The sequence below is a fragment of the Camarhynchus parvulus genome, chromosome 3, assembly GCF_901933205.1.
Source record: "Camarhynchus parvulus chromosome 3, STF_HiC, whole genome shotgun sequence".
In the NCBI taxonomy this organism is placed as follows: Eukaryota; Metazoa; Chordata; class Aves; order Passeriformes; family Thraupidae; genus Camarhynchus; species Camarhynchus parvulus.
In genome coordinates this window covers 31604400-31620887 of record NC_044573.1, presented here as the reverse complement: position 1 = coordinate 31620887, position 16488 = coordinate 31604400, and the positions used below count along the sequence as shown (strand labels likewise).

At 40.5% G+C, this 16488-nt stretch overlaps 2 protein-coding genes across 9 annotated transcripts in view; one reads left to right on the top strand and one right to left on the bottom strand.

Moving 5' to 3' along the window:
* SDCCAG8 (serologically defined colon cancer antigen 8) overlaps positions 1–14532 on the bottom strand; it is a 104875-nt gene extending 90343 nt beyond the window's left edge. For 2 of the 3 annotated variants that reach the window (XM_030946127.1, XM_030946128.1), the window contains exons 1-7: positions 13928–14255; positions 7653–7814; positions 7465–7547; positions 3869–3982; positions 3344–3469; positions 2825–2965; positions 1390–1454 (exon numbers count right to left, since the gene is read on the bottom strand). In XM_030946127.1, the coding sequence (XP_030801987.1) occupies positions 1390–1454; positions 2825–2965; positions 3344–3469; positions 3869–3982; positions 7465–7547; positions 7653–7814; positions 13928–13994 (758 nt within the window). In that variant the 5' untranslated portion in view covers positions 13995–14255. Of the gene's footprint in view, positions 1–1389; positions 1455–2824; positions 2966–3343; positions 3470–3868; positions 3983–7464; positions 7548–7652; positions 7815–13927; positions 14256–14470 lie in introns of those variants that run through there. The other variant, XM_030946129.1, reaches the window with a different exon arrangement.
* CEP170 (centrosomal protein 170) overlaps positions 14327–16488 on the top strand; it is a 94653-nt gene continuing 92491 nt past the window's right edge. For all 6 annotated transcript variants that reach the window (XM_030946125.1, XM_030946124.1, XM_030946123.1 and 3 more), the window contains exon 1: positions 14327–14754. The gene's annotated coding sequence lies outside the window, so the exon portion shown is untranslated. The remainder of the gene's footprint in view (positions 14755–16488) is intronic.

Genomic DNA, 16488 nt, shown 5'->3' with positions numbered 1-16488 from the left:
GAAATCAGCACATTCCCTCAGACCCAGCAATATACACAACCTGAGGTCAAATACATGTGCAGAAAAACAGGCTAAGTTTTTTACTTGTCTCCAAAATTTTTACCAGGTGCTCTGAAGAATTTTTTCCAGAATTTCCAAGCATGTGTCAGGCTGGGGGGATCGCAAGCAATAGGAATGTTAACATCAGGAAGTTCCAGACAAACGCACACTGTGCACATATAGATCAATTTGACAAATTGTGCAATGAATCCAAAGCTTTGGGTTTGTTATGCAGGCCATCTGGGCAGCACACACTCAGGAAGTCTGACACATTCTGCTTGCATTGGATTTACTGTGCGTATGATATATACACTGCGTGCATTCTTATTTCCATCTGGAAAATCTTCTGTGCACTTTTTCCAATTTTAGTACTTGGTCTATTGCATACAACTCACTATAACCTGAACAGAATTTGCTCTGCATATATCCTTAGACACTCATGGTGCAACAAAGCTATTGTTGGAAAGTTTTGGACAGAAATCAGCAAGTCCTATGTACATTCATCCTTGAAGTTAAAAGGGAAGAAGAAAGAATTATGTCACTGAACGTGATATAAATTGTCACTTCAATAAAATTTAGTTTAGCAGAACTTCCTGTTTGCAAGATCATGCCTCTTAGGAGAAACCACAGGCTGAATAATGTACTTGAGGAACTTCTGAGACAACCTTAGCCTCCAATAATTATTTTTGGAGTAAATATAACACTTGAGGCCAAGGGGAAAAAAAAAAGGATTACAATTTTAATTATAATTAAAAATTGGATTGCAATTAAAGATCCTCCTTTACCTTCACTAAGACAACTGGCTTTACATTTTGCAGGTTTCACCAAAGTATTCTTTTAACTTGTCTCCCTACCAATAGCTCTTTTTACACACAGAACAGTCTAGCATTTTCAAAAATACGAAACCACAATTTATTTAGGGAAAAGCATGATTAAACAGTAGTAGAAAATAGCTAATTATGGAAGTTGTCACATAAGGTAAAATTGCAACCCCTCTTTTTTCTTTGAGTGGTCTATCTTACATGACCTTTCTTAGGGGAAAGAGGGTAAAAAAGATAAGATGTTTTATATATATATATGTATATAAAAAGATATATATAAATATATATGTATAAAAATATAAGATTATACATATATGCTACTGTTTCTATAAAGAAGCAGTACATTCAATTTTGCTACATCAATATTTGAGAGAACTTAATAGAAAACCAGTTTTTAGGGATAGCATCAGAAGACACAACATTCAGACATTCAGGCATTCTCTTAGTTAAATTCAGATTAAGAGTGATTCATGCTGTTATGCAGTACAATTTTTTAAGGATTATTTTAAGAAAAAAAAATTAACTTTACCTTAGAGACTGTATTTGAGCATCAAGGATATTGACTTTTTCTTGATAAAGAAGTTTTAGATTCTCCTGTAGAAAAGATGGGAGAAGATATGTCTTGCTTTCTTCATAACAGTCTTTACAAATAAACCTAGACTTTACCCACATTCTTTTCCCCCGAGGACATAAACCTGTTGAAATACTAGTGGCAGAGAAACCTAAATATTTCACTTTTCTGGAAGTGTAAAAAGTGAACAACCCTCCCATTTTTTGTTTCTAAATAAGGTTTTTTGCCAGATCCTCATATGGTAAATTGTTTCAATTCCAACTGCATTCCTCAGTTCTCTACAATGATTCACAGAAACCGATAATCATGTCTTGAGTTTGCTCTTGCTTTCCCACAAGTCAACAGATATTAGTACATAATTATTAAGAACTTCAATTACACAGGCTATTTATTTATAATACAGAGAGTTACTCTTCATATACCTGGTGAAGGACTAGGTATATGAATCAACCACACCCATGTTAAATACAATGGTGATAACAAAACCAGATAAAGCACTACAAATTTAGCTCACTATGACACTTATAATGAAGTTACAATCAACATGATTCTCCTGATTTAAATGTGGCAGATGAAAAAAAAAGCAATTACTGTAAAAAACTGCTTCCAAACAACTGCAGGCATCAGCGATCACTGAGGTGTTCAGCTCTAAAATAATAGTACAAAAAACCCCAAAACAATATATTTCTATGAATAAACCCTCAAATCCCATCTAATTAAAGAATTAAAGCCCCATATTAATTCCACAGTATGCAAATGCACATGGATAAAATATATCAAAACTTTTCAATTAGCCAAGTTTTTTCCCAAAAGATAGCAAAACTACCCCACTACTTCAGAGCAAAATGAAAGTTAATATCTTCTGAAACTAAAAATACAGGAATTAAAAACATCATCTCTAAATTACTAGGACTCCGCTGTATCTCCAAAAGCACAAGGTGTGTAACTCATCCAAGGGATAGCAGATTGCACAAAACTACTTTTGTATCGTACTGAACCTGTACTGCTCCAGGAGCAGAACAACTCATTATGAAAAGAGCTTGTGTGGAGGGTTACACAAATTACACCAGCTTGTTCCCACCTGCTTGGGTGCTGTGTTACTCCTAAGAATCTCCCAAGTACAGTGAAGCCATCATCTTTAAACAAGAATTATCTCTGGGAAGTCATCATCTGAAGATACAGCCTGCCATCTGTGTCTAACTGCACAATAATATTAATTAGGGTACGATGAGAAGATGAGGTTTAAGAGAATAAAATTTGAGCTCAGATTAAGGTTCAGTCAACTAAAACTTCTCCTGTGTCTGTTAAAAGCTGATCATCAGAACTGGAACAACAACAACAACGCTGAACAGTTTTGCAAAGGTAGGACTCTATGAAGAAAGGTGATACCAACCAGCTCTAAAGGCCATCTGGCTTTGTCTCCAGAAGCTGCTGCAACAAAAGCCTGATCTTTGTTATGTGCCAGTAAGGAGGTGACAGGCTGGTGTGTGCCACAGTCTTTACCACCTACAGGCCAGGATTTCTGAGTGTTTGCCTAAAATGAAAGTATTAATGCTTCAGTTATTATTATGCAGGCTGGTTTTTTAAACAAATTTCCTTACTTAAGTATTGAACCTTATAATCTTCAGTATAATATAAGAACCAATAAACAATATTCATAGAATATAAGAACCAATAAACAATATTCATTATATTCTACTGAACAATCCTCAGTAGAATATAAGAACCAATAAATAATTTAATTAGGTTAGCAACCTATGAAAATTATGTTACCCAAGGAAATCCATATTTACAAATTCTCATTAAATTTTGACTAAAATTCCATTTGCAGACAACCATTTGTATACCTTCCATGAAAATAATCTTGCCAGATCCTTGAACACTGATTAAAGCAACAAAAAATAAAACTTACTGAGGCATCAAGAAGAGTTTGTTCTCTCAACATATATTCTGCAGTTAAGAATTTCAGCTTCTGATGGAGTTCCTCATTTTCAAGTAAAACTGCCTGTTCTTGATCTTTCACCCCACACAACTCCTCCTATAGGATGAAGGAATTGCATTTAAAAGGTTCCTTAAGATGGCTATCAATATTGAAATGCATCTTGAGACCAAAAGCCTAGATGAACATTTTCAAAAATTTTAACCCTTTTAGAGAGACTAAGAAGTTGCAAAAGAGAGATTTTTTATTTTTTCAGCTTAAATTGCTATAAATATTTTTTTAAAAATGCTTATTTGTATTTGTGACAGGATGTAAAAATGCCTTTAAATACCCTTAAATACTAGATACCAAGACACAGGGTAAGGGATCTACTGAACTGCATTTGGCTCAATTTTGGTCATTACAGCAATCAATCTCAAATCTAAATGTAATCTGCTTTTAATGCAGTTTTTCACATTTGGGGGACCAGGGTTTTAGTAGGTCAAATAAGTCTGATACCTTGTAAAACTTCACTTCTGCTTCCAAATGTTTAATGTATTGTGACTGATCAGTGATTATAGGAACAAGATCGAAAAGGGCTGGTAAGTCTGCAGGCACAGCTTCTGGGGGCTTCTGAGGGAAGTAAAGAACAACATGTGTTATCTTCTGATTTTCCATTATTGCAATAAGATCTTGCTTGCACACAGAATACAACCTACAGTTTTCTGGTAAGGCTTCAAAATGCACACGGAATTGTTAATGGAGTCTTCTCCATTAAAATTAGTTCACACTCCTGAAGGAAAACAAGTATCTTTATGCATATCCCTATTTTTGAAACACACACAATTCTAACACCTATGCTTTTGGGTCACAAACATGCCTTTTTGTGCAAAAATATTCCATTATATATTTCCTAAATATAATTGAAGTCTAAAAGAGATCAAAGATTCAGAAACCTATATCCTAATATTTTTAAATATTACTTTTGAAATATTGACCATTCAAAAAAAAAAAAAAAAAAAAACCCAAAACACCCCAAACCAAACCTGAACAAAAACTCCATGAAGCAAAATAAAAAAAAGCAAACCAAGTTACTAATGGCTATTACATGTACTAGTTATCTTATCTACAGGTTCTGTCAACAATGCATTAAAATTCCTTGTCCAATCCTTATAAAGGTATAATCCTTAAATTAGGACGAGGTGAAAGTTTCTAGCAACAAAAACCTTACAGTCCAATTATACCAAATATAAGTATTGACTTATAAAGAGGGGGACACTCTTGAGATATCTGGAACCAGGATTGCGGAGACAAATGGAGGATATCCAGAACTACCTGAAAAAACATCCCTTTAGAAAAGGAATTCCAAATTTGCCACATATTCTACCTAGCTGAGTAGACATAAGCTCCATGTTCTATTGACTCAGAATTCATCCTGATTTAAATTCTTAATCCTAACTACTTTATAAATTAAAACAAAAAAGGAACCACACTTGTTAAAGTATATATAATATAGCTTTGATAATATTTGTAAGTCATCTGTTTCTCTGGCTCCTATTCATCCATCCTTCTTCTCTGAAAATGTAATGAACACCTTGCAGCTGAGACCTCCAGATGCCTCCCTGACAAGATTACACCAAAGCAGTGTTAGAAAAATGTGGAAAAACTCCATTTCTATTCAGATTATTTTTCACTGAAAAACAGTTCTAATGTTTAAACCGAGAAACATCACTGTAATGCAAACAATAGTGCTAAGGAATTTTTAATAAAAAAATAACAGGTAGTATATTTTTTCAACACAAAAAGATCTCTGTGACTTTTTTTTTACCTTTTTAACAACATAATTCTTATGAATTAATTATGAATTGATTTGGGATTTTTAAATTAATATTCTCACAATATAACGTGTAACAGGGTGAAAGAACAGAGGTCAGGAGGGGCATAAATTTAAATCTGGCTAAATATTAAAATCAGAACTGAAAGACACATCTGATCAATATGAATTACCAAACAATTATGCCTGAGTCTTGAAAATGCTGTTCACATCTAAATACTTAATGCTGAAAAGGATTTATAAATGCTTAGCAGCTCTAGAAGCCAGCATTCAACACGGTGACAGTTTTGCCAACATCACAAATAATTTGGCCCACCTTGTACTTTTCCAGAATGTCTCAAATCTCAAGTATCTAAACCACAGAATTACAGAAACTCTGCCATCCTATAAACTGGCAGGAGACAACAGGAATCCATCACATCTCCAGCAATAATAACAGAGTCAGGAACAGAGGTTGGGTGCAGCTAGGTTAGCCAAAACCAAGCTTGCAGAGCTGCAGTTGTTATATGAAGCAATCTTGCTGGGCCTTGACCTCAGGTGATAAAGTGTAGGGCAAAAGGAAAATTTCTGCACAATCATCTGGGTGTAATCAAAGAAAGGATTTAATAATTTGATGTCTATTGCAACTGTAATCTATAGGAAAGAAAAGGAAATTTAGTTGCAACAATATTATTTATATGTATGAATTGTGGTAAAGGTTATTAAAGTGTATAGTTTTTGTGAAATGTTATATTTAGCTTAGATCCTGCAATCATTTCCTATTCAGCACTCACTGGGTATTTCAGCATCACTCAAAGCAAAAGGTTAAGGTTACTCATAATCTAAGTTGGCTTTCCTTGACCTTTGGAAAATTGGATTCTTCTTATGCAAGAAGCATTTCTGCAGTGTCCAGTAAATCACTGGACAAGCTCATTTTTATGAGGGCTTGGGTTTATTTTTGGTGTGTGTGCACTTTTGCAGTTCAACATTTTTTTGAGCTTTACACATGGTCTGCCTTCAGAACACTTTCATATCCTCAAGCAGATGGAGGACATCTGCAAAAAAGAGTAAAGCCACCACTTCACAGAATGTCTCTCACCAGAAACTTCAAGAGGAAAAAATGGGGCAATACTATACCAATTCAGTAAATTCCCATTTTTTTCTCAGTTTATTCCTTCATTCTTTGATCCTCTCCCTGAAAGCACTATCCCAAGTTTCTTAGAGAAAAGTATTCCATTTTCTAAATTCTCCACTCTAGTAAAACTTCCCCATATGAGTAGAAAACTTCAACAAAGATGGAATAAAAGATTCTTTCCCTCCCTTCCAAGGCTAAATACAAACTGATACCAATTCAGGTCCTGCCAAAGTCATCCAGTGATCCATCAATCCCTTGAGCTACAAAACACTAACTCTTTCCTATGCCATTATGAGGCAAAATGCCTGGCAGGACAACCACACTAAACTCGTGGATCTTAGAACACTCAAAAAAGTTAACTTTAAATAAAATTCCTTAACATTAAATAAAATTCCTTAAGGACAGCAGAGCTACGCTCATTACACAGGCTGAAAGCAGCACAGCAGGAATACAGCTTTTAGATTATTCTGTTGTTAACTTTGACAGCAAAGAGCTGCTTGTCTTGCTTAGTATAAGTCAAAAATATTCAGTGTAGGTCATCAAAAGATAAAACTGCAACAATGCCTTTGAATTATTTTTCTGTGGAGATCCTAGCAACTCTCAGCTGCTCTGTAACTGAACAGTGCATCACACGTACTGTGGTGCAGTTCTGCTTCAATAAAGCAGCATCTGAGAAGCCCTTGTAAGGGGCTCCTTGTAAGGTTTACTCCTTGTAAGGGAGTAAACAAACTTTGACAGAGACCACTGCATTTTGGCAGAGAACCACAAAACCTGTTTTTGCATGAATGTCTCTAACTCTTTCAAGAAAAAGCATCATTAAAGCATAAGAAGGACACTGAGAATCCTTAAGGTACAGTCAAAGGAAAAAAAGAGGCTGCTTTTTCAGAAATTTTTCCTTGTTGTCTACCCCAAGTGTTTTCAAAACAAAAAGGATTTATGACCTCACTACATGGTCAACAAAAAGAGGAGAAAGTATAAACCCTGTATTATAGATTCATTTTTCTTCCATTGTGGTCATAAGGATATCAAGTCCTGGTCATAGCCTCAGGAAGCTCCCATATTAAGAATAGTAAAAATTATTCAATGTTTCCTTTCTTCTCTTTATACTATAAAATCAACATGCATGCCATTTATTCAAACAACACAAATGAAACCAGAAAAACATACATGGAATGAATTTTTCCTTCTTGAAGGAGACTCTTCACTTTCCATTCTGTCTTGGTGTTGCAACAAAATTTTAAGTTGGTTAACTAGGAAGAGATAAAAGTCATTATAACCAATAAATATTTTTTTTTCATTGAAATTAGTATAATTTCTAACAGTGTTCAAACCATTTGCTTTCCGAGTAATCTTACCTGCATGACTGTGCTGCAGTTCCTGACTGGCTGCAGTCCCACAGTCATCACTGGCCCTGTCTGCATTGTCACTGTCCTCATCCACAGAGGACTGGTCAAATCCAGTGCCATCACCTTTTGCCAAAGCATGTTTCAGCTGAGAGATGCTTTCACTGGCACGCTCTAAAAAAAACCCAACCACATCATTAGCCACAAGAAACAACAAAAAAGAAAGGATTTACTGGCTATTATTTTAAATGGGAAAAAACATGAGAGAACTACAAGCATTCAGCATATGTCTACCTGGACTACTTGACGTAAACTCAGCCACTGGAAGCAATTATCTAATGCAAAGAGCCAAAAAAAACCCTACTATATTTGCAAAATATTTACTAAATATTAATATTTCAGAGAAGAGCTACACATAGCATCTTAGCCCCTCAATACATTAGGACTCTGCAGCAGCACAAGTAATAATATACTTGACCCTAAAATATTTCCTAGCTTCCATACTTTTCAATAAACCTAAAGCTCAGGCTACATTTTCTACAATATGCAGAATTGGAAACCAAGAAAAATGTTTTTGCATTTTAGTGATGCCACCACACACTGTTACAAAGCAACATGACACACAATGAAACAAATATCTGAGTAAATAAAGTAATAACTCAGAAAACCAAGCCACCATAAAATAGTTAATTAATAAAGACCAATGACTTCTGAACAGTGCGAAAAATAAATAACAACACACACTATTCTAGAAAAAAGACCCAACAAACACAACAGAAAATCTCTATCCACATAAATATAAATATTTTCAAGAACTGACTTACTGACAGATGATACAGTAAAGGTCTTATCTAATGTTCAATATATTTTTTCCTTGTATTCCTTTCTAAATTTTTTCTTTGATTCAGCTGACTTCACGAAAATCATAAGCATATTTTAAACAGTCAAAATTTAGTAAAACAAACCCAAATACCATTTACAAGGCAATGACTCAGAAAAGAAGGGTTTAGGTCAAATATTTCACTTTTGGCATACTTAAGCTCTTTCTTGAGCATTCCAGGATGCTATGAGAGCGGAAGAGCTAATTGAGAAATGGCAGAAGTATCTCACTGATGCAATGGCTTAGATATTTAGCAAACTATGTTGCAACCATTTGTTGCTAAGAAGTGTTCAATGTCATTTAAGTTGTCATGTGGTGTGTCATCTGAGAGCATTAAAGTTCCTTCATTTCCCCATTCCCTGTAGATGTCTGCCAGAGAACCCCAGAGTACCAGTATTTGCTCCCTAGCCAAGGGACAAACAACAGAACAAACCAAACCAGAACCATCCAAGCCCATATATACTGGTTTTCCCAGAACTTCTCTCTCTTTGTAGTATTACAGCTTCTGAACTCCTAGCTCTTACTTCATCCACAAAGATAACAGAGATCTTACACTCTGTCCTCTTTCTCCATAAACATACAGGCCAGTAGTATTGAAACATAATAAAATCATTATCAATGGCACACTGATGCCAGTTTTTTTTTTACTACACTTTCCTGCCTGTGAAATAATGTCACCATATTCTGGAAAGTGTCATCAAATATTTCCTTAAATTTCTTAAAAGCTTTCCTATTTTCAAATTACTAACGTTGCTGTCATAGGCAAAACACCACTGGGAGACAGGGACTTAGGAGGTCCCAGTGGTGTGGCTTTACAGATACAAGAGATCCAACACCTAGTTCAGTAAGAGTTGAACTGGATGCCTAAAAGGGAATAAATACATTACAGTATTTTTTATTTCCAAAGTAAGGAACATAATTTTGGGCATTAGGATAAAAGACAGTATACCAAAGAGTGGAAAGACTATATTTGGTATTTCTTACAATGTAAAAGTATTCTTTTTAAATATGAAAGAAATTTTAAAAAAACACTGTGGATGCAAACTACAGGACAACAAGGAACATGATTAATGTTTTAATGAATTCAGAATTAATTAATTTTTAAGTCTCCCCAATTCCACCTGTTTCAGTTAAGCTACTCCTGTAATAGTCTATTTTACAGAAACACCTCAGTGAAAACATACTTCAAAACCTGCTCACATGCAGCACTATGATTTGCATATCAAAATCAATCAGCATCTGTCTTTTTGATGTCTTAACAAGACTCTACAAATAAAATCCAAACATGTATTCCTGTTCTATGCTAAAACATCATTGCAGTGCTATTTCCTATTGGAATAGCTGATGATATAATTGAATTTGGACTCATGTGGATTGGAACTTCAAAAAAAAAAATAAAACCAACTTACTATTAAGCCCTTTGGTTTTCAGTGTTCAAAGGATCTGAGATGATTATGAAAAATGACAAGCTAGAACCCAAATCTGATGGATCAAACTCAATACATTAAAAAAATAAATCAGTGTAAGAACAATTTGCCATTGAAGTCAAAACAGGAAAAAAACCCAGAAGGCATTGAACCAGTTTAGTATTGCCTAAAAAAGAGATGTTTTCTCAGGCACTGACTGCACAGAGCTCTTTTTTTTAAAGAGTACTCCTTTAAATGAAAGCACCAAAGCTACCTCATTCATGGACTCGGAAATGCCATAGAAAATACTCTGTGAGCAAAAGAATCAATCATCCAAAACAACAGAATTGCCTGAAAGACATGGAAAATAACTCCAGCTGGTAGAACCATTAAGCACCATAAATTGAAGAAAACAAATGGCAACTCTATGAAAAAGTTGTCACCCAAACCTAACAGTCCAGTTCTAATAATGCCTACAAGAACATGAAATTACCGGCTATAAATTCAACAAATGGCATCACTTGCCATTATGGTTCCCAATCAGCAAACAGCCTTAGAAAATTAGAGAAGGAATTACTGATTCTTTAGGTCTTAAAAAAACCCAAAGCAAATCACTGTAGACTTTTTGTCAAACAGTAACTGACAAAAAAGACAATTAGACACACTCTTGAAAGCAGAAAGATTATAGCCATTTAAAGAAAACTTTCCTGTCCAAAATTAGATCAACATTTGCTTCCATTGACAGCTAAAAACCTAAAATATTACACCATATATCTTTTCAGTCAAGTAACTGCTAAAAAATACTGAAATTGAGAATTTGGTTATAGGGTTTTTTGTGTTTAGCACATCTTGGAACTTACTTTACTTCCTATTCTGACATTCAGCTCTTCTTCTTTCTTGGCTGGCAAACACAGGCATGTTACCATGGAAGTAACATACTATATGGCAGTTTTGAGACTAAAAGTATCCTGTCTATCACTACCTGTGCTGCTAGGATTGTACATGCAGCAATGAGCAATACCAGGCTGTTCATTAGTCAGGCCTCAAAAGATCCCAAGAAGTGTGAAATGCTCAGCTGTTCCAAAATAATGAATCCTTCTGATTTGGTTTCTTGGTCTCTTTTTTTATGAGAAATAGGTAATTTTCAGCATAACTTTTACCAAGTTATCATCTTTAAAAGCAGAGCTGCAGCAGTCATTGTCACAAGTTCCTACACCAGCCCTTTCTCCAGAGCATTAAGTATTTGTCTAAGTTATAGAAACCCTCAGATGTGAAAACCTTATTGCTAAGTTCCTTGTGGCAGATTCTCCACCTTTCAAAGACCATTTTATGCTCAGAAGGATACCTAGAAACACCTGCTAAATAAAAATAAAAGGCCTAAGCAAAAGACCATTAAGAATGTAATTCTAAGCTGCTTCAGTGTGACAGCTAACTTGTAGTGATGGAAACTGGGCCACATACTCACTTTTCCTAAGATGGCTTTGACTTCCCATCTCTCCTGCTTTATTTTTGGAACCACATAAAACAGCCATAAAATGAAACTTTATTCAGAAAAGTCTTATCTTGTCATCTGTTTCTCTTAGGGTTTGCATCTCCAGTCTCTGAAATTATGTAGGACACTGCACTCAGCAATGCAGCGGAATACAGAATGTAATTTCCACAATATCCTAAGACAGACTTGAGGTAGACAACTGTCTCAGGCTCAGTAACAATCCTAAAAAGGATAGTGTGCCCCTCCTTTGCTCCTGCTCTTTCACTTTCTATAAAAATAGAAGCTAATAGTTCTCTGTTCAAGAAACCAGAAATATGCTAGAAACAAAGAACTGGACTCTAAATAGTCCTCCCAATTTACTGCTGTTAGGAAAAAAAGGGAAAGCCACAGGAAGGCATCACTCTGCTCTTGGCAGTGGTGTAGTAGAAGGCCCGTTGGACATTCACATTATGCCTGTCAATTTTCAGTTATTAATATGAATACAGCAGCTCACCACTTATTCTCATTTACAGAATACCTCTACTCCCTTGAGAACTTTTTATTAGAAATATTATCTCCTAAAGTTTTTAAGGTACATTTGAAATTGTCTCAATTATATGAAAGTTTACACAGTAACCTAATAACCCCAACTGTACAAATACCAACCTCTTACCGTAGTACTACACACAGCATTAAAGACTTTCATTATACAAGGTCAGGAAAAGCTACATTATAGAACCTCTGTTATTTATCAAAGCCTCTCTGTTGAGCTCTAAGACCAGCTAGGTCTTAATCAGGTTTTTTTGGTCCAGCTTTCTGCCCTCTGGCCGCCAGACTCAGTTTACTGAACACTGAGGCTCCCTGTCTTCTGAGGAATTTCATTTTACAACAAAGGACACTGCCTTGAAATAATCAGTTGCTCTTTGAGATCTTAAGCACCCTTCCATCAAATTGAGTAAGGCTGTAGAGTGATTCTTCTGGTGTCCAGCATGGGTAGAGAAAACCTGTTGCCATGAGCTCAGCCTGCATCCAGATAATGTCAAGCGTTACAGGCAGGTTAAGAATGCTGTGTTTCAAAAACATTGAATAATGTCCAAAGTATGCCACCTAAAATTGCAGAATGACAGAGACATCCCAATGGCAGAAAAATCTCAAGCTGTATAACAATATAAGAGAAATAGGTAAAGAATTAGATTTGACAACTTTGGGAGTAATGATGACCTATTTGTCCTACAGTAAATTCCTGACACTGGTAGTAATGATGTGGAAAATGCTGTACAGCTCAAAGGAGTTAAAAATTGTACTTCACTGAGAAAAAAAAAGAGGTTCTTTGAGAAACACAATGAAATTTAGGTTATACTGCCCCTGTATTGAAGTTGTTTGTGCATCATCATATTGATTTCTTCATGAGAAGCGCCCCCAGATGTACAAAATCAGAACTACCTTGTCATCGTATGAAAAAAAAATTCTTGTTTCCAAGAATGTAAAGGGGAAAGGCTCACCAGAAATTCAGGTTATGAAATCATTTAACAAATATAACGGATCCAGAGTAAGGAGATCCAGTCAGAAAAAGACAAAATGAAAATAAGTTGTATGAAGAGAATACATGCATCCAATGTATCCATTAGATATGGTCAGCTCTAACAGTCTCACATACAGTTAAACAGCCCTGGTATTTGTCATCCTAACTGTTCTGCAGTAACTGTTAACTGCAAGTGTCAAGTAGCATTACCACGGCCATTTCATCCACAGGAAAAGTAAATAGAAACTATTCCTCAAAGTTCTGTCTTGTGGAACAAAAGAAATCTATCGTTAATGTAAGGAACTGATGCTCCTTTGAGAATGAAGTAAAAAAATATTTGCTGAGAATCAAGTATCAAGTAGCTATTTGAAAATGTTTCCATTGTTTTATCCTTGTTTCTTTCTTCTTCTTTTTGGCAACGTTGTTTCCCATGGCACAGGAAACATCCCAACAGGCCATCTGGGGGTGCTGTGCTCAGGACACAACTTTTCGCACCACTAGGTTCGCACACCCACAAACTATCCACTGGCTTTCTTCAGAATTCGGACATTTACCTTGCCCAGCCAGTGACAGCCTGAAGGCTGGCAAGCCCAGGTGTCACGGTGACAGATTCAGGTGCTCTCTCTCGGGCTATACACCACGCTTCTCGGACAAAGCGGCACGTATGAAAACACTCGCTGACACGGAAACAACCACTCTCATTAGAATCCATTTGTACCCTCATCTTTACCACGGCTAGAATCCGATGCTTCAAGGATGGCCAAAACCCTCACACGAACCAGAACGGCCCCCGAAGCAGCAGCGGTCCTGCCTGAGCCGCGTTACGGTCAGACGGGCGCGTGTCGCGGCAAGAACGGCGCCGGCCATCGGCTGTGGGGACAGCCAGGAGCAACTTCCCTGCTGCGCGCCCGTCCCAGCCCGGCCGGGGCGCTCCGCGGGGCGGGGGCAGCCACAGACCCGGGCGGCGGCGGGGGCGGCCCGCCCTCACCCCGCGCCCGTGCCGCTCACCTCGGAGGCGCCTCTGGTACCGCTCCAGGGACTCCTCCAGGGCGCGCTCCCCGCGGGGCTCCCGCATCGGGACGCCGCTGGCCGCCGGGGAGCAGCCGGCGCTGTGCCCCGGCACCGGGGGCTCCCCGCGGCGAGGCTGGGGAACGGTAGTTCCACCCGTTCTACCTTCCCGCGTTGGGCTCTCGGAGGAGCCACCTGCGGGGATCCCTCCGGCTCCTGGTGGCCGACCGTTGCCGTCGGCCGCGGCAGCTGAGACTAGCCACGCCAGGAATCCGTCGCGCTTCCCGACGGCGGGAACGCCGCCGCCGGGACTACAAGTCCCGGCATGCACCGCGCCGCCGGAGGCAGAGTCCCCGCCCACCGCCCACCCCCGGCAACCGGGAAAGGGTGGTCGCCGCAACCCGTCTCCCCTTTGTTGTGGATCGTGGTCGCAGTCGCGCCTGCGCACAGCACAGCCCGTCCGCCTACGCCCTCGGGCCTGCGGCGGGCTCAGCGTCGGTCCCGCCACGGCCGGGGCGGATCGGGGCGGGAAGCGCCGTTTACCTCCCGCCATCGCCCGCGCGGGGAGCGCCCGCAGCCCGGGGAGCGCTATTGTCTGCGGGCGGCGCAGGCGCACGCGGCCCCGCCGCCGCCGGGCCCCGGCGCGTGCGCAGTGCGGCGCGGTGCCGCGGTGCCGTTAGCCGCCGCTATGTGCAGGGAATAACGCCGGGGCCGTTGCCAGAGGGACACCGAGCGCTCCGCCCTCGCTCCCGCATCCCGCGGGATGCCGGCCCGCTGAGCACCCGCTAGCGACGGCCCCTCCCCGGCGCGCGAGCCTCCTCGGAGGGGTGAGTGAGGATGATGCTGCTGCCGCCGCCGCCCTGGGCTGCGGGTCGGGCGGGAGCCGTGGCGGGGAGAGGGGCCGCGGTCCGCCCGGTGCCCATTGTGTCAGGAGGTACCCGGCCGCCGGGACCCGGACGGGCTGCGGCCGGCGGAGGGGGAGGCAGCACGGTCTGGGCACAGCCCGCTCCCCCTCCCCCGTCCCCGCCGGGCCCGGAGCTGACTCCGCGCCCCCGCCTCCCTTTCCCCTCGCCAGCGCGGGGCGATCGCCGGTGCCGGGGGGCATCGCCTCAGGCGGGACGCGGACGGCATCCCACATCTGGCATTCGGTGCTGCCGGATCGCGCTGCCCGCGCCTCCTTGCCCCTTTCTGCCCGCGGGGCGCCCCCGGCACACCCACCCAGCCAGCCAGCCAGCTCCGGGGCTGCGCAGCCTCCCCTGCCGCGGGCGGATTTCCGCGGTTCCAGCGGAGACGTTTCCAGAGGTTTAATTTTTTTTTTGGGTGACCTTCTTTCACTGCCTGCCCCGGGACTGGAGGCAGCGTGTTTCTCCGGATTTAAAAATCAGTGACGCCCTTCGTCTGGGATGCGGCGTTTCCCCCCATCTCCTTAAAATCGTGTCTTCTGTGAAAGGGTGATGGAGAAAATCTGCGGGTTTCGCCTTTTCTCGTATTGCGTATTTCCACCCGACGAGTCAGGTCCCCTGCTTCCGAAAATATCCTCCCGAAAGCGTGAGCTTTTCCTTTTTTCGAGGCGCTTCCCGGGAAAAACATGAAATCAGGGTTTTTGTCCCCGGCGGCGAGGAGCAGCCCGGGCCCACTTTGTGTGCCCGCCGTGGGGACGAACGGGTTACTGCGCTAACAAAAACCCGATGGCGATTTTCGAGCAGAAAGCGGCGTCGCAGCGGAGGAAGCGGGCGGGAGGAGCGGGGCGGGGGCGCTCCCCGGGCCCCGGGGCCGCCGGGCAGCGGGGCCGGGAGCCGGGCGGGCACGGCGTGCGCTGCCAGCCTCAGCCGCCCTGTGCTGAGCGCTTTTTCAGCATAAGCCGACAATTAGCCCATCAATGCTCGCGGCTTGATGGGAAAAAAAAAAAAAGAGATGTAGATGGTATGCTGATGAGTTGTGTGTACATAAGGATTGCGTTATTGTGACAGGAGATTAGATAGCATCCACTGATCTGCACTTGGAGGAAATTATTTTCTTCCCTGTGAAAGCAAAGGTACTCATAAAATATTTAAGTACTTTGAAAGAATAAAGCCTGTTCTAGCACTGCGATGATCATCTTTTCTCCTTTGGAATGCCATTCAAGGCTTTGTGACAGCGTTCTTGGCCCTGGGCTTGCGTCTGCAAAATGATATGTGGGATGGGACAGTTTTTGTAAACTGAACGGAGACATGATTACATATGCTGTGATTTCCTATGATTAATTTCCTCTGGGAATTACTTTATGTCCAGATGCTGAGAAGTCTGTCTTGCTAAACTCTGCTGATACAGAAACTCCTCAACTTTCAATTGTATTTAACGAGGAAAAAGTTAAACATAAACACTGCAAAGAATCTCCCTTCACTCTTTGATTATCACTTTCTAAAACACTTTTCCACCTTCATGTAAATGTTCTGTTCTTGTTGGCTTTTTTTTCCCTTTCTCTGATGGAGATTAGGAAGGCTGGCTGGATAGAGTAATGCAGCTGGGGATAAAAGGAATTTTGTCAGAATCTCAAGAATCTTGAAGTTTTTTGGAATGGA